General features: G+C 39.7%; 1 protein-coding gene across 3 annotated transcripts in view; it reads left to right on the forward strand.

The window, feature by feature from the left end:
- NIPA2 (NIPA magnesium transporter 2) overlaps positions 1–18,062 on the forward strand; it is a 32,415-nt gene that overhangs the window by 10,730 nt on the left and 3,623 nt on the right. For all 3 annotated transcript variants that reach the window (XM_028087287.2, XM_028087289.2, XM_088024978.1), the window contains exons 3-6: positions 756–987; positions 2,458–2,514; positions 7,058–7,148; positions 8,443–8,603. In XM_028087287.2, the coding sequence (XP_027943088.1) occupies positions 849–987; positions 2,458–2,514; positions 7,058–7,148; positions 8,443–8,603 (448 nt within the window). In that variant the 5' untranslated portion in view covers positions 756–848. The remainder of the gene's footprint in view (positions 1–755; positions 988–2,457; positions 2,515–7,057; positions 7,149–8,442; positions 8,604–18,062) is intronic.

Here is an 18,062-nt window from a genome sequence, read left to right on the forward strand (position 1 = left end):
ATACAACTTTTTTTAAAAAGATTTTTTATTAGTTTATTAGAGAGTGAGAGAGCATGAGAGCGGGGAGGGTCAGAGGGAGAAGCAGACACCCTGCTAAGCAGGGAGCCTGATGCAGGACTTGATCCCTGGACTCCGGGATCATGACCTGAGTGGAAGGCAGTCGCTTAACCAACTGAGCCACCCAGATGCCCTTGACATATAACATTGCATTAGCTTAAGGAAAGCAACATAATGATTATATGTTTATATATTTTAAAATGATCACCACAATAATTTCAGTTAATATCACACATTACAAATTTATTTTTTTGTGATGAGAACTTTTAAGATCTCTCTAAGCCACTTTCAAATATATAATACAGTACTGTTAACTATAGTCACTATGCTCTACATTACATCCCCAAACTTATTTTTAACTATATCTTTTGGCCACCTTCACCCATTTCTGTCACCTCTCTACCCCTGTCACCCATTTTTGTCATCCCTCTACCCCTGCCTCTGGTAGCCACCAGTCTGTTTTCTGATTCTGTGAGTTTGGTTTTTAAGTATGGCTTTATATCATGATCCCATCTTTTCCCATAACTATAAGAAATATAATTTTACATAGGTGGTAAATTATAAATAGTAAATATATTATCAGTAGTAGTAATGAAAATATTCCTTTATAAGAAGAGAAGTAGAGTAAAATTTTGAATTGCATATGGACTATCATGATCATTCTATTAAAAAATCTCGTTTTGTTTTGCATTGTTTAGATTTGAAGATTGCATAATCCTGCCTCCAGCACCAGTGGTTTCTCTGTTTTGTGATCAATGTGACTCACAAGAACTTCTTTAGTAACAAACGAAATGATCCAGGGGCGTGGAAAATATGACTTTTACATTGGTCTGGGATTGGCTATGAGCTCCAGCATTTTCATTGGCGGGAGTTTCATTTTGAAAAAAAAAGGTCTTCTGCGACTTGCCAGGAAAGGCTCCATGAGAGCAGGTAGGCTGTGCCCTATGTGACTGTAAAATGACATATGTGTGTGCTTGTGTACTTGGGTTCTTTGATGGTAGACAACCATATCTTTATTCCTAGTTAGTATATTCCATACTTTGAACTATGCAAGCCTTGTGAATCTTTATAGAGAATCAAACATCAGTTTTATAATGAGAAAAATTAAAAGTGAGACAATGTCAAAATAAGCTACCTATTAACTCCTGCAATTATTATCAAAGTGGAAATAGCGACCAAGGCCCAATTGGCATCCAGCCTTATCTTTACATTTTGATGTCTGCAGTGAAGGAAGTAAGGGCTTATGAATAGAATCAGAATGTTACTGAAGGCTAGGATTTTTTGTCTAGAATAATAGAAGTTTTACTTTTACCTTAAGACATTTTTCATGATGATCTCAAATTGGCAGGAAGGAAAGAGAAGGCTTACTGTGGTTAAAGAGTATTCTGTTCCGTGATTTTCTGAAGGGTGGTATAGGTTATTTCCCCAGAAACTACTGACAAGTCACGAGACCTTGGGGGATACTCAATATGATTAAACCCCACTCTGACTTCATTTGGTGCATTCATGAGAGCATTATTTTGCATTCTGGTCATGTTCCATTATTCAGCCTCTGCTTTAGTTCTAGACCTGGTTCTGACCTCATAGGAAGACCTGCTTTGGCAGTAAAAAAATTAATCACTTTCTCCCTCTTTCCTGTGCCATCTTTATGGCCAGAGCTAATCAATCTTAAAATAGTAGCCTTTGTTAGAGGTTAGTGGGCAGAGGAGAAAGTACTAGCATATGCTGTTTGAACAAGTATATTCCTCATTCTTGTCTTAAGGCAGGTACTCTCATTGTCCATGATAGATACGCTTGTCAAAGGGTTAATTTGCATTGGCTTTTTCTTTTGGACAATGGCTTAAGTACCAATTAATTCCTGATTTTATTAATTTTGGGGGGAGGAAAGTCAAGTAGGGAGATGAGCATCTTGGCAGCTCGACTGATGAATGCTCAATCTTTTTATGTATGGTCAATATAAAACCCCTTTCTCCAAGGTTACTGCCTCATAAGTGGGACTAACCCACACCTATAATGGCTTATCCACATTCAGACTAATTTATTTGAAGTTGGGTTATTTCTTACTGGTTCATTTTCTTTACTGTTATTGAAGCTGAGTTCACAAAACAAAAGAGTGACGTATAGACCGAATATAAGGATTGATTTAATTCCTTCAGTATAGTATACTGAACAGTATAGTGCACACCTAAAAATTTTAACATTATCATGATCCTCATCCCTTTTTCTAAGATAATCATAAAAAGATTATTTTAGAAATCCCCTTATACAGTCATGATGGAACCTTTATTCAAAGTAATAATCAACAAATGAGATATTTCAAAATCTATCATTGCTAATAGTTGTCATAAATTTATAAGAGTCTAATCTTCCAAAAAAAGTGAAATATTTTTTCATTCACAGGTCAAGGTGGCCATGCATATCTTAAAGAATGGTTGTGGTGGGCTGGATTGCTATCAAGTATGTATATAGAATATTTCAAGGAAATACTATAGTTGTATGTTAAAGTATTTGCATTTACTAATACAGCCTCATATTACTAGCATATTTTGTTATTTATTTAATTTTTTTTTTTTGAGATTTATCTGTTCTGGAGAGAGAGAAAGTGAGGAGGGAGAGAGAGGGGCAGAGAACCCTGAAGCAGACTCCCCACTGAGCACGGAGCCTGATGCTGGGCTCAATCCCAGCACCCCAAGATCACACAGCCTGAGCCAAAGTCAAGAGTTTGCTTAACCGACTGAGCCACCAAGGTGCCCCTAGCACTTTTTAAAATTTTGAATAAATCCTTGCTTTTTTAATGAACAGTACTCAAAATATATAACATTTAAGCCAGTAAAAGTCATTTAGCAGTTTAATAGTTTAATTTGAATGAGAAGACTTTCTTTTACCTGTCTGATTAAAATATGTCTGATATATGTGTTTTTTAAAATTCTCAGTTTAAGAAGGTAACTTTGAGGGGCGCCTAGGTGGCTCAGTTAGCTAAGCATCTGCCTTCGGCTCAGGTCATGATCCTGGGGTCCTGGGATCGAGCCCCACATTGGGCTTCCTGCTCAGTGGGGAGCCTGCTTCTCCCTCTGCCTCCCTCTCTCTCTGTCTCTCATGAATAAATAAATAGAATCTTTAAAAAAAAAGGTAACTTTGAAAGTAAAATATCCTGTTTTTAATTCCTCCCCCTTCATTGATTTTCATTACAAATTGGAATTTTGGATTTTGGAAGTTTGAGCCTGGGTGGCTCAGTTGGTTAAGTGTCTGCCTTTGGCTGGGGTTGTTTGTGATCCTGCGTTCCTGGGATCATGTGGACCCCACACCCCCACACCCCCAGCATAGGACTCCCTGCTCAGTGGGGAGCCTGCTTCTCCCTCTCCCTCTGCCAACTCCCCCTACTTGTGCCCTTTCTCAAATAAATAAATGAAATCTTTTTTTTTTAAAGGAAAGGAGGTATGCATTCGATAAGAGAGTCTATGCTTATTTTGATGATTACCTTTAAAAAGGTACATAGAAAAATGATTCTTAAGACACCAAACCTTCAAAGTATTCAGGATTAAATTATGCAAATGTTCTCTATAAGCTTAAGAGCAGTTGAAATAACGAAGAGACTGATTTGACTATTCATTCAGCAAATACTTATTGATCTTTTATGGTATGCCAAGTGTTACTCTGGATGCTGGAGATAAAACTATTCAAACAAACAGAAAAATCCTTACCCACATGAGACAACATTCTAGATGGAAGCAAATAATAAACTAGATAAATACATTAAAATGTGTATGTTAGTGATAAATACTAACATTTGCTAGGAATAAAGTAGGGAAGGGATGTAACATGAAGGATAGATAGGTTTACATTTTAGATGGGAGGCTATGACAGTTCCCTTATATTTTAGAAAAGGGGACCAGGGCAGATCTTACTCAGTATTTGATTAAAAGATGTAAAGTGAGGGAGTTAGCCATATGGATATTTGGAGGAGGAACATTTTAAGCAGGAGGAAACAGTAAATGTGAAGTCCATGAGGCGGACCATGCCTAGCCTGTTGAAATGTGATAGGCAATCTGCAAGATAGCCCACAAGGATTCTCACCCCCTCGTATGCACACCTTCTTATAATCCCTCTCACATTGAATTAATGCTGGCCTGGTATGATCTTAGAATGTAAAAGAAGTGATAATGGGTCACATGGGTGGCTCAGTCAGTTGGTTTAGCAGCTGCCTTTGGCTCCATTCCTGATCCCAGGGTCCTGGGATCGGGGTTCCCTTCTCAGCGGGGAGACTGCTTCTTCCTCTCCCTGCTGCTCCCCCTGCTTGTGCTTGCTCCCCCCACCCCGTGTCAAATAAAATCTTTTAAAAAAACAAAGTGATGATGTGTGACTTTAAGGCTAAGTCACCAAAGGCACTGTGGCTTTACCTTGATTGCTTTGATGCCTACTCTGAGGGAAACCAGCTGTGGTGGTGTTAGGACATGCCCACAGCCTGAAGAAGATTCCCAGGCTATAGCCAGTACCAACTTGTCAGTCATGTGACTAAGCCACCTTGGTTGTGTTCTTCAGTTCCAATCCAACCTTCAGATGACTGCAGCCCCAACCTCTATCTTTGACTGTCGACCTCTTAAAAAACCCTCATTGAGAAGAACTTAATGATCTCTTTTTGAAGTCGACCAACAGAAACTATGAGAAACTATGAAGTCTTGGCCAACAGAAAATACGGCTTTTGTTTTAAGGTGCTAAATTTTGGAGTGCTTTATTTTAAATACTGCACTGGATTATTAAAGCCTGAAGGTGACGTTAAAGAGGCAAGAATAGCAAGGGAGTGAATGTGGGCGAAGTAGTGGGAGTGAATGTGGGCGAAGTAGCAGTAAGAATGTGGGGGAGTCTGCTTCAGAATTCTCTGCCCCCTCCCCCCTCACTTTTCTTTATTTGACAGAGACAGTGAGAGAGGGAACACAAGTAGGGAGAGTGGGAGAAGGAGAGGCAGGCTTCCCGCCGAGCAGGGAGCCTGATGCGGGCCTCGATCCCAGGACCCTTGGATCATGACCTGAGCCAAAGGCAGACGCTTAACGGCTGAGCCCCCCGGGCACCCCAGATTAGCAAACTTTGAAATCTGACAGTATCAAGTGGGACAAAGGGAGCTCTCATACTCTGCTAAGTGAAATTTGGTATAACCATTTTGGAAAATACGGTAACCGTAAGTGATCTTTCTATGAGATCCCATCCCTCCCCTGCGTAAGATTCCCCAGTGGCTTTTCAATTCAGATGAAATCTGTATCAGGATTCACAAAGGTTGTGTAGCATGTGGCCCTGGCTACTTCTGACTCCAGGGCTGCTCTTCCCCTTGCTCATTCTGCTGGAAACATCCTTGTCTTCCTTGCTGTTCAGACATGCCAGACCTTGCGTGTCTTGTCAAAGGCTTATACTTGCTGTTCTCCTGATTGGGATATTCTTCCCCCAGATAGCTACAAGTAAATACTTCACTTCATACCAGACTGCTCAAAAGTTTTCCATCAGAGTGCCCTTGCCTGGCACCATGAGCCTGCCTTCACCAGCACTCCATTCCTTTCTACACTGCATGGTTAACCACTTGACATGTGTATTTTGCCTATTTTCCCTCACTGAAATATAAGTTTTTAGGAGAACAGTATTTTTTTTAATTTTTATTTTTTAAGATTTTTATTTATTTGAGAGAGCATGAGAGAGAGAGAGTGAGGGGAGGGGCAGTGGGAGAGGGAGAAGCCAACTCCCGCTGAGCAGGGAGTCTGGATGCAGGACTCCATCCCAGGATACTGGGATCATGATCTGAGCCAAAGGCAGACACTTAATCGACTGAGCCACCCAGGTGCCCAGGAGAACAGTATTTTTGTTTTGCTTACTGCTGTATTTCCTGATTCTAGAATAGCATCTGGCACATTGTAGGTACCTAAGGATGTCTTTTGAATATAAGAGTTGGGTTTAAAAAGAAAAAACTAGTGAAAAAGACTTGGGAGAAGTGCTTTCACACAGTTTTAGCTGCTTTCAATTGATTTGTGTTTGTTGTGATAGGATTTATTAAAAAATTTTTTAAAGATTTAGTTTTTTGACAGCAAGAGCAGGAACACAAGCAGGGGGAGTGGGAGAGGGAGAAGCAGGCTCCCCACTGAGCAGGGAGCCTGATGCGGGGCTTGATCCCAGGACCCTGGGATCATGACCTGAGCCAAAGGCAGACCGTTAATGACTGAGCCACCCAGGCGCCCCTTTATTAAAATTTTTAAAAAAATATATGTAAGCATAAATTGGATCTCTTCCATTAAAATTACAGATTTGTATTATTTCTAATTGGCTTGGATTCTGGTCTAATGTTGATAATATACGGGAGAACCCTTATGAGTAGATGGGAGAAAATAAAGAAATTACTAAATACAGTTGAAGTAGCATATAAAAAATATATGTATACATTTGACTCTTCACCAACATGGGACTTATGGGCAGTGACCCCCTGTGCAGTTGAAAATCTGCATATAACTCTTGACTCCTCAAAAACTTTACTATTAGCATATTATTGACCAGAAGCCTTAACCAATAACATAGTTGATTAACACATACTTTGTATGTTTTATGTATTATATACTGTATTCCAAACAATAAACTAGAGAAAAGAAAATCATACAAAATACATTTACAGTGCTGTAAAAAATCCACACGTAAATAGATGCTTCAAGTTTAAACTCCTGTTAAGTTCAAGGGTCAGGGGGCGCCTGGGTGGCTCAGTCATTAAGCGTCTGCCTTCGGCTCAGGTCATGATCCTAGGGTCTTGGGATCAAGCCCTGCGTTGGGCTCCCTGCTCTGTGGGAAGTCTGCTTCTCCCTATCCCACTCCCCCTGCTTGTGTTCCCTCTCTTGCTGTTTCTCTCTCTGTCAAATAAATAAATAAAATATTTAAAAAAATAAGTTCAAGTGTCAGCTGTATATGAAAATGAAATTCGGCATTTCCATTTTGAGTGATTTGTTCTGAGAGTTTTCTTTTGTTGTCTATCTCCAAGTGGGAGCAGGTGAGGTGGCCAACTTTGCTGCATATGCCTTTGCACCAGCCACCCTAGTGACTCCGTTAGGAGCTCTCAGCGTACTAGTAAGGTAAGGATGCTATGCTTCGTGTGTAGGAATAGTAGTTAGTAGATTAGCCCATAAAGCATTCAGTGCCATCTAATTACACATGCTCAGCATAATTTACATTTAAACAATCTTGAGAACTTTTTTTTTTTAGCTGCTTAGTAATTTGCTTTTAAAGGGTTATCTTTTGTGCATAGGCATGCTGTCAATTTGTAGGAGAAAATGCTTCTATGCTTTGTCTTGCTTCTATTCAGAGCCAGCAATAGTTCTACTTTTATTACAATTTTTTAAAATTTCAAGTTGGACTTGTCACAACACTTATCATTTGAGACATGTACACTTTGGTAGATGATGGTTGGTGATAAATCAGTTTCTATACCTACAGAAAATCAATGGTTGGTGCAAGGTTATGTGCCTCTTAAGACTGACCTCATCTGTCATTTTAATGATTAGCCCAAACAGCTAAGCCCATATTGAAGTTTGGGTTTTGGTTACTATTCTCAAAGTTGATTGATTGATAGGTTTTTTTAAATCTTTGTTTCCCCCCAAGATTGTGTGTTTTTCAAGGTACTATATAATCTGTATATATAAAGATACATTGTGGTACGCCTTTTACCCTTAATTTTCTGTATGCTATGTCATATTTGTAGGTTTACGTATTTTTTAGATTTGGTTAAAACTGGTTATAAAGTATTAAAACTTGATAATTTAATAGACAAATTATATAGAATTACATGAACACATAGGAAGGATGCATCAACCAGTATGGATAAAGTTGAGCAAATTTTAAGCATTGGTTTGGACATGGATTCTTAGGTTATAAATTTGTACCGCAGCTCCATTTATTGTAAACTTCATACTGATTTTCTACGGTAGAAATATGGTAACTAAACTGGTGTATGAAGAAACCATTGTTTTGCTGGAAAGTTTAATTTTATGCTTGAGTGTGCTTTTTCTTTACCTTGTCTGAAAGCCAAAGTATCTTTACAAGTTCACAGTGTTTTAGTTTTTTAATAATTTAAATTCTTTGTTTTGTTGATATTTAAAAATGAGAAAAGTGGGCGCCTGGGTGGCTCAGATGGTTAAGCATCTGCCTTTGGCTCAGGTCATGATCCCAGGGTCCTGGGATCGAGTCCTGCGTCAGGCTCCCCGCTCCTTGGGAGCCTGCTTCTCCCTCTGCCTCTCTCTCTCTCTCTCTCTCTCTCTCTCTGTCTCTCATGAATAAATAAATAAAATCTTTTTTTTTAAAAAAATAAATACATAAAAATGAGAAAAGTGGTTATTTTAATGTTCTCCACCACCCCCTTCCCCATTTTAGTGCCATTCTTTCTTCATACTTCCTAAATGAAAGACTTAATCTTCATGGGAAAATTGGATGTTTGCTAAGTATTCTAGGATCTACAGTTATGGTCATTCATGCTCCCAAAGAAGAGGAAATTGAGACTTTAAATGAAATGTCCCACAAGCTGGGAGATCCAGGTAAGAAACAAGAAAAGCTTTATCAGTCTTACTATTTTACTTTCTAATTTAGTTTTTATTTTAACCAAAATTTTATGTGCATGTAAAGAGGCAAATTGTTCTGCATGGCTTATTATGAGAAATAATGGTCATTTTCCTCTCCCATCAGCCCCAGACGCCTTGTTTATTTTGTTTTTTAACTCTGTGTCTCTAAATAACATGCTTATACTGCTGTTATTTTCTTTGGCTTTACGCATCATCTATTATATTTGCAACCTACTGTGTCTACCTGGTTTTGTTTAAATGATTTATTTACATTATAATCACTATATAACTTTTATTCCCAGCGTAGACATATGATACAACTACTTTTCCTTCCTTGTTTGATTTATGTATTTTCTTAACTGATAATGATCTTGTTTGATCACTTTTCTATGACTTTATCAATCCATCCTGAAACTCTTCTCCATTGGTCTTAATTCTACCCTCAGTAATTTCAAACACATTAGGTATTCTGCAGTTTCATCTCTTCTGGAAATATTCCCAGAGTCTTATTTGGCTTTAGTCCAAACTGGTATCTTGAGCCGCCAGCACATTTGTCATTGTGGACTTTGCTTCATGAGCATCCTGAAGGATCCCCTTCATTTTCTCTTTTTTCTTGGCTCTGAATCCTGGGTTTGCTCCTTCATTATGGCTGGAGCCACTATTGTAGGAGAAAAGAAAGGCACAGAAGAGATGAGACTTTTTAAGACCTTGTATATATAAAAATGTCTATCCATGTGACCTCATTGTCTTCTCACTTCCAACACAGTTGATTTTTATCTTTTATATGTGACCCGTATTTTGTCTTTAGCAACCTTTAAGATGTCCTCTTTGCCCTCATCATCTGAAATTTACCACTAAGGTACCTAGATGTGGGCTAATTTTTATCCATTGTGCTAGGTACTTGATGGATTTTTTAAAATTTGGAAATATGTATCTTATTCTAGGAAATCAGATTTGTTCTTTGATATTCTTGGTTTTCTCTTCCTGAAATTCTTCTCACTCTTCTGTTGATTGGACCTCCTGAAATATACAATGACTTTTCTTATATATATATTTTCTCCCATTTTTACCGCTTTTTCCTTTTAGTTCTGCCTTTTGGGAGATTGCCTCAGTTTTGTCTTCGCAGCCCTTCTTTTGAGTTTTTATTTCTGCTATTACATTTTTAATTTCCAAGAGCTTGCTTTTGCTTTTTGATTGTGTGTGTGTGTGTGTGTGTGTGTGTCAAAAAAAAGAAAGTGAAATTCATCCTCAACATTTTGCAGATGTGCAGTACAATATTGTCAACCACATGTGTTGTGTTGTGCAGCAAGTCCCCAGAGAGTCTTGGTTATTTAAAAGTCTTTCTGCAAACTTCAATATCAGGATTATTCTTGGGCTCTGTTTTTTCTTTTTAGTCATTTAGTTTTGTCTTTCGGCAGTTTTGATTAAATGCTGGACATAGAATATTAAAAAGCGTAAAGGCTCGGGGCGCCTGGGGTGCTCAGTCGTTAAGCATCTGCCTTCAGCTCAGGTCATGATCCCAGGGTCCTGGGATCGAGCCCCGCATCAGGGTCCCTGCCCAGCGGGAAGCCTGCTTCTCCCTCTCCCACTCCCCCTGCTTGTATTCCCTCTCTTACTATCTCTCTGTCAAATGGGTGGATAAAATCTTTAAAAAAAAAAAGGTATAAAGCCACTAAGTGATGTTTTATTCTTTCAGAAAGAACCTAAATTTCTTCTGTTGGGCAGATACGAGTACAGCAGATCACCTTTAACTTGAAGTGTTGCTTCACTCTTTGTTGAGGCTGGTTTCCTTTCATTTTGCCTGTGTTCTTAATCATAGCCCTTCTTTCTCTCAACTGATAGCCTGGGATGTTTACCTGGACCCTCCACCTGGGTGAACTTTGAATGGCAGTGTCTGTGTCAGCATTCCAAGACTGCAGGTGTCTTCACTCAGCTCCCTGGCATTTTCACCAGGCTGTCTACTTGGTTTCTCAGACCTAGGCACGTACAGCTTCTGGGCCCACAAATACCTTAAGGGGAATTGCACACAGAAATTTGGGCTCAACTTCTCAATTCTTTCCTTTCTGGAATCTTGGCCCCTTGTTTCCCAGCTGCTTAGGCAGCCCAAAATTTGAAGTTTGTATTTTTACCTAGTCTACTGAAACTTCCGCAAGCTCCAGGTCACCACTTTCTGCTAGTCTTGATGCCCATCCTTATTCCCTGCTCTAGAACTGGCAGTCATCACAAGGGAGAAAACAGAGGTGAGTGTTGACCTTATCTTTTTCTCCAGATTTTTACCTTTCAAGTTCCAGCTGCTTTACTCTGGTATTTCATCATTGTCTCTCTGAGGATTTATTAATAGTATTTTTATTGTTTTTTTTTATTATGTTAATCACCATACATTACATCATTAGTTTTTGACGTAGTGTTCTATGATTCATTGTATGCATATAACACCCAGTGCTCCATGCAGGTCGTGCCCTCCTTAATACCCATCACAAGGCTAACCCATCCTCTCACCTCCTCCCCTCTAGAACCCTCAGTTTGTTTTTCAGAGTCCATCATCTCTCATGGTTCATCTCCCAATCCGATTTCCCCCCTTCATTCTTCCCCTCATATCTTCTTCTTCTCCTTTTTTTTTTTAAACATATAAAGTATTGTTTCAGAGGTACAGATCTGTGATTCAACAGTCTTGCACAAGTCACAGCGCTCACCATAGCACATACCCTCCCCAATGTCTATCACCCAGCCACCCCATCCCTCCCACCCCCCACCGCTCTAGCAACCCTCAGTTTGTTTCCTGAGACGAAGAATTTCTCGTATCAGTGAGGTCATATGATACATGTCTTTCTCTGATTGACTTATTTCGCTCAGCATAACACTCTCCAGCTCCATCCACGTTGTTGCAAATTGCAAAATTTCATTCCTTTTGATGGCTGCATATTATTCCATTGTGTGTGTGTGTGTGTGTGTGTGTGTGTGTGTGTGTGTGTACACACACACACACACACACCACATCTTCTTTATCCATTCATCTGTCGATGGACATCTTGGCTATTTCCATAGTTTGGCTATTGTGGACATTCCTGCTATAAACATCGGGGTGCACGTACCCATCGGATCCCTACATTTGTATCTTTGGGGTAAACACCCACTAGTGCAGTTGCTGGGTCGTACGGTAGCTCTATTTTCAACTTTTAGAGGAACCTCCATACTGTTTCCCAGAGTGGCTGCACCAGTTTGCATTCCCACCAACAGTGTAGGAGGGTTCCCATTTCTGCGCATCCCTGCCAACATCTGTCGTTTCCTGACTTGTTAATTTTAGCCATTCTGACTGGTGTGAGGTGGTCTCTCATTGAGGTTTTGATTTGGATTTCCCTGATGCCGAGCAATGTTGAGCACTGTTTCATGTGTCTGTTGGCCATTTGGATGTCTTCTTTGGAAAAATGTCTGTTCATGTCTTCTGCCCATTTCTTGATTGGATCTTTTGTTCTTTGGGTGTTGAGTTTTAAGAAGTTCTTTATAGATTTTGGATACTAGCCCATTATCTGATATGTCATTTGCAAATATCTTCTCCCATTCTATCGGTTGTCTTTTGGTTTGTTGACTGTTTCTTTTGCTGTGCAAAAGCTTTTGATCTTGATGAGGTCCCAATAGTTCATTTTTGCCCTTGCTTCCCTTGCCTTTGGTGATGTTTCTAGGAAGAGTTCCTGCAGCTGAGGTCGAAGAGGTTGCTGCCTGTGTTCTCCCTTAGGATGTTGATGGACTCCTGTCTCACATTTAGGTCTTTCAACCGTTTTGAGTCTAGTTTTCTGTGTGGTGTAAGGAAATGGTCCAGTTTCATTCTTCTGCATGTGGTTGTCCCAATTTTCCCAACACCATTTGTTGAAGAGACTGTCTTTTTTCCATTGGACATTCTTTCCTGCTTTGTCAAAGATTAGTTGACCATAGAGTTGAGGATCCATTTCTGGGCTCGATTCTGTTCCATTGATCTATGTGTCTGTTTTTGTGTGAGTACCATACTGTCTTGATGTATTACAGCTTTGTAATAGAGCTTGAAGTCTGGAATTGTGATGCTGCCAGCTTTGCTTTTCTTCTTCACCTTTCCTCTAGCTATACAGGGTCTTTTCTGGTTCCATACAAAATTTAGGATTATTTGTTCCATTTCTTTGAAAAAAGTGGATGGTATTTTGATGGGGATTGCATTGAATGTGTAGATTGCTCTAGGTAGCGTTACATCTTCACAATATTTCTTCTTCCAATCCATGAGCATGGAACGTTTTTCCATTTCTTTGTGTCTTCCTCAATTTCTTTCATGAGTATTTTATAGTTTTCTGAGTACAGATTCTTTGCCTCTTTGGTTAGATTTATTCCTAGGTATCTTATGGTTTTGGGTGCAATTGTAAATGGGATCGACTCCTTAATTTCTTTCTCTTCTGTCTTGTTGGTGTATAGGAATGCCACTGATTTCTGTGCATTGATTTTATATCCTGCCACTTGACTGAATTCCTGTATGAGTTCTAGCAGTTTTGGGGTGGAGTCTTTTGGGTTTTCCACATATAGTATTATATCATCTGCAAAGAGTGAGAGTTTGACTTCTTCTTTGCCGATTTGGATGCCTTTGATTTCTTTTTGTTGTGTGATTGCTGTGGCTAGGACTTCTAATACTATGTTGAATAGCAGTGGTGAAAGTGGACATGTTCCTGACTTTAGGGGGAAAACTCTCAGTTTTTCCCCATTGAGAATGATATTTGCTGTGGGTTTTTCATAGATGGCTTTTATGATATTGAGGTATGTACCTTTTATCCCAGTTTTGATCAAGAAAGGATGCTGTACTTATTTGAAAAATTTCAAATACTTTTTCTGCATCTTATTGAGAGGATCATATGGTTCTTCTTTCTTTTCTTAATGTATTGTATCACATTGATTGATTTGTGCATGTTGAACCAACCTTGCAGCCGAGGGCTAAATCCCACTTGGTCGTGGTGAATAATCCTGTTAATATACTGTTGGATCCTGTTGGCTAGAATTTTGGTGAGAATTTTTGCATCCATATTCATCAAGGATATTGGTCTGTAATTCTCCTTTTTGATGGGGTCTTTGGTTTGAGGATCAAGGTAATGGTGGCCTCATAAACAAGTTTGGAAGTTTTCCTTCCATTTCTATTTTTTGGAACAGTTTCAGAAAAATAGGTATTAATTCTTCTTGAAATGTTTGGTAGAATTCCCCTGGGAAGCCATCTGGCCCTGGGCTTTTGTTGGGAGATTTTTGATGACTGCTTCAATATCCTTAGTGGTTATAGGTCTGTTCAGGTTTTCTCTTTTTTCCTGATTCAGTTTTGGTAGTTGATACATCTCTAGGAATGCATCCATTTCTTCCAGATTATCTAATCTGCTGGCATAGAGTTGCTCATAATATGTTCTTATAATTGTATTTCTTTGGTGTTGGTGGTGATCTCTTTCATTCATGATTTTGTTGATTTGGGTCCTTTCTCTTTTCTTTTTGATAAGTCTGGCCAGGGGTTTATCAATCTTGTTCATTCTTTCAAAGAACCAGCTCCTAGTTTCGTTGATCTGTTCTGCTGTTCTTTTGGTTTCTATTTCATTGATTTCTGCTCTGATCTTTATTATTTCTCTTCTCCTGCTGAGTTTAGGCTTTATTTGCTGTTCTGTCTCCAGCTCCTTTAGGTGTAGGGTTGTGTATTTGAGACCTTTCTTGTTTCTTGAGAAAGTCTTTATTGCTATATACTTCCCTCTTAGGACTGCCTTTGCTGTATCCCAAAGATTTTGAACAGTTGTGTTTTCATTTTCATTTGTTTCCATGAATTTTTTAAATTCTTTTATTTCCTGGTTGACCCCTTCATTCTTTAGTAGGATACTCCTTAGCCTCCATGTATTTGAGTTCTTTCCGAGTTCCCTCTTGTGATTGAGTTCTAGTTTCAAAGCATTGTGGCCCAAAAATATGCAGGGAATGATCCCAAACTTCTGGTACTGGTTGAGACCTGATTTGTGACCTATGATGTGATCTATTCTAGAGAATGTTCCATGGGCACTAGAGAAGAATGTGTATTCTGTTGCTTTGGGATGAAATGTTCTGAATATATCTGTGAAGTCCATCTGGTCCAGTGTGTCATTTAAAGTCTTTATTTCCTTGTTGATCTTTTGCTTAAATGATCTGTCCATTTCAGTGATGGGGGTGTTAAAAGTCCCCCACTATTACTGTATTGTTGTCGATGTGTTTCTTTGCCATTGTTATTAATTGGCTTATATAATTGGCTGCTCCCATAGGGGCATAGATATTTACAATTGTTAGATCTTCTTGTTGGATAGACCCTTCCTCATCTATTACAGTCTTTGGTTTAAAATCTAATTTGTCTGATATAAAGATTGCCACCCCAGGTCTCTTTTTAGCATATCAAATGGTTTTCCACCCCTTCACTTTCAATATGGGGGTGTCTTTGGATCTAAAATGAGTCTCGCAGACAGCATATGGATGGGTCTTTTTTTTTTTCTATCCAATCTGATAGCCTGTGTCTTTTGATTGGGGGCATTTAGCCCATTTACATTCAAGGTAATTATGGAAAGATATGAACTTAGTTGCCATTGTATTGCCTGTAAGGTAACTGTTACTGTATATTGTCTCTGTTCCTTTCTGGTGTATGTTGCTTTTAGGTTCTCTCTTTGCTTAGAGGGCCCCTTTTAATATTTCTTGTAGGGCTGGTTTCGTGTTTGCAAATTCCTTTAGTTTTTGTTTGTCCTGGAAGCTTTTTCTCTCCTTCTATTTTCATTGATGGCCTAGCTGGATATAGTATTTTTGGCTACATATTTTTCTGATTTAATGCTCTGAATATACCATGCCAGTCCTTTCTGGCCTGCCAGGTCTCTGTGGATAGGTCTGTTGACAGTCTAATGTTTCTACCATTGTAGGTTACAGATCTCTTCTCCCGAGTTGCTTTCAGGATTTTCTCTTTGTCTCTGAGACTTGTAAGTTTTACTATTAGATGTCGGGGTGTTGACCTATTTTTATTGATTTTGAGGGGGGTTCTCTGTGCCTCCTGGATTTTGATGCCTGTTTCCTTCCCCAAATTCGGGACGTTCTCTGCTCTAATTTGCTCCAGTATACCTTCTGCCCCTCTCTCTCTTTCTTCTGGGATCCCAATTATTCTAATGTTTTTTTGTCTTATGATATCACTTATTTCTCAGATTCTGTCCTCGTGATCCAGTAGTTGTTTTTCTCTCTTTTTCTCAGCTTCTTTATTTTCCATCATTTGATCTTCTATATCACTGAATCTCTTCTGCCTCATTTATCCAAGCAGTTAGAGCCTCCATTTTTTATTGCACCTCATTAATAACCTCTTTGATTTTGACTTGGTTAGATTTTAGTTTTTATTTCTCCAGAAAGGGTTTCTCTAATAAGTTCTATGCTTTTTTCAAGCCCAGCTAGTATCTTTAAAATCATCATTCTGAACTCTAGTTCCAACTTCTTACTAATGTCCGAATTGATTAGGTCCCTGGCAGTCGGTAATGCCTCTTGTTCTTTTTGTTGAGGTGATTTTTTCCGTCTTGTCATTTTTCCAGACGACAATATATGAATGAGAGAACAAAATGCTAACAGGGTAACAATGTCCCCAGAAAATATACACTAAACACATCAGAAAAGACCAGAACCTGGGGGAAAGAAAGGGAAAGAAAGAAAAAAGAAAAAAAAGAAAGAAAAAGACAAAAACAAAAAAATAAAAACCAGAATGTGTTCACATATGATCAGGCTGAAGCATATATCAGTGCCACACACTGGATTTTGGGCTTATTTTGGTCTGTTAGAAGAAAGTGCCTCCCAAAATTTTAAAGAAAGAAAAACACATATGTACAAAAATAAGGGAAATATGATGAAGAGATGGAATATGAGTGTAAAGATGAAAATTATAAAAGGTTTTATAAAAGAAATTGATAAGAAGTTTGTTGAAAAAAGAAGAGGATTTATAAAAAAAGGGAGAGAATGTGATCTGGGAGGAGACTAGAACAAAGTCCAAAGCCATACAGTAGAGATTTAGGGTATATTTTGATCTGTTAGAAGAAACTGTATCTCAAAATTTTAAAGAGAGAACAACTTATACATATATATACCCAAAATAAGGGTAACAACTATGAAGGGATAGAAATGACTCCAAAAATGAAAAATATAAAATATTTATTAAAAAAGGGATTAAGTTGGTTGAAAGGGGGATAAAGAAAAATTAAAAAAAAAAGACAGTTTAAAAAAAATTAACTTTGAAAGAAGAATCATGGTAAAAAAACCATGAATTCTGTGTGCAGTATTCCACTAGCTCTGGAGTTCTGCTGGTCTCATTGGTAAACTTGGCCTTGGCTGGCTGTTCTTGCTGATCTTCTGGGGGCGGGGCCTGTTGCCTTGGTTCCCAAATTGCCCCGCCCTTGTGGGTCTGGGCTAAGTAATCTGCTCAGGTTTGCTCTTGGGAGCTTTTGTTCCCTGTAAGCTTTCCATACAGTTTTGGAGGACCAGAGTGAAAAGGGCCGCCTCCCAATCTCCACCCCGGAGGAGCCGAGGACTCGGGGCCCCGCTCCTCAGTTCCCCTCCCAGAGAAAAGCAGTCAGTCACTCCTGTCTCCCTGGTCTCCGGCCGCTACCCAGTATTTCTATCTCTGGCGCAGGCCCCCGTGTGGAGTCTCCAAACCCAGCAGATCCCTGCAGTGCGCTCTCGTGCCGCTCCTCCCCAGGGAGGAAGGGGAGTCTCCCGGATCTGCTGCTTTTTGGGTCCCTGCTGGAGGAGCAGTGGCCCGACTGTGCCGCGGATCACGGTTTATGGCAACCGGGAGCTGAGAGCCCACGCCTCGGCTCCGTCTCTGCAGCCGGCTTCCCCTCTCCGATACCTGGGAGCTGTGCCGCACTCAGGCACCCCCAGTCTTTCTGTGACCCCAAGGGTCCTGAGACCACAGTGTCCCAGAGTGAGATCCACCCCCCACCCCCCGCTTAGCTACTGGAGCGACGTCCCTCAGTGGAGCAGATTTCTAAAAGTTCCAAAGTTGTACACCGCTGCGGCTCTCTCACTTGACAGAAGCAGCGGACGGAGGCTCCCTCTCCCGCCGTCTGTCCTCCCAAATATCACCTCGGATTCACTTCTCTGCACATCCTACCTTCCAGAAAGTGGTCACTTCTCTGTTCAGATAGTTGTTGCTATTCCTTTCTTCGATTCTTCGATCTCCTGTTAGATCTCCTGTTAAGTTCGTAGGTGTTCAGAATGGTTTCATCCCTATCCAGCTGAATTCCTGGGACCAGATGAAATCCAGGTTTCCTACTCCTCCGGCATCTTGCTCTGCCCCCAGTATTTTTATTGTTTTTGTGGGATGGTGATTTATCTGTTCCAAAGTTTTCCTCTGTCTACATTGAGAGCAAACAAAGGCTTTGTGTTTTTCTGTTTGTTTTGGTTCCTCCCCTGGTGATC

The sequence above is a fragment of the Eumetopias jubatus genome, unplaced genomic scaffold (genome assembly GCF_037043125.1).
Source record: "Eumetopias jubatus isolate StellerSeaLion01/CBP00866 unplaced genomic scaffold, mEumJub1_p1.0 scaffold_7, whole genome shotgun sequence".
In the NCBI taxonomy this organism is placed as follows: Eukaryota; Metazoa; Chordata; class Mammalia; order Carnivora; family Otariidae; genus Eumetopias; species Eumetopias jubatus.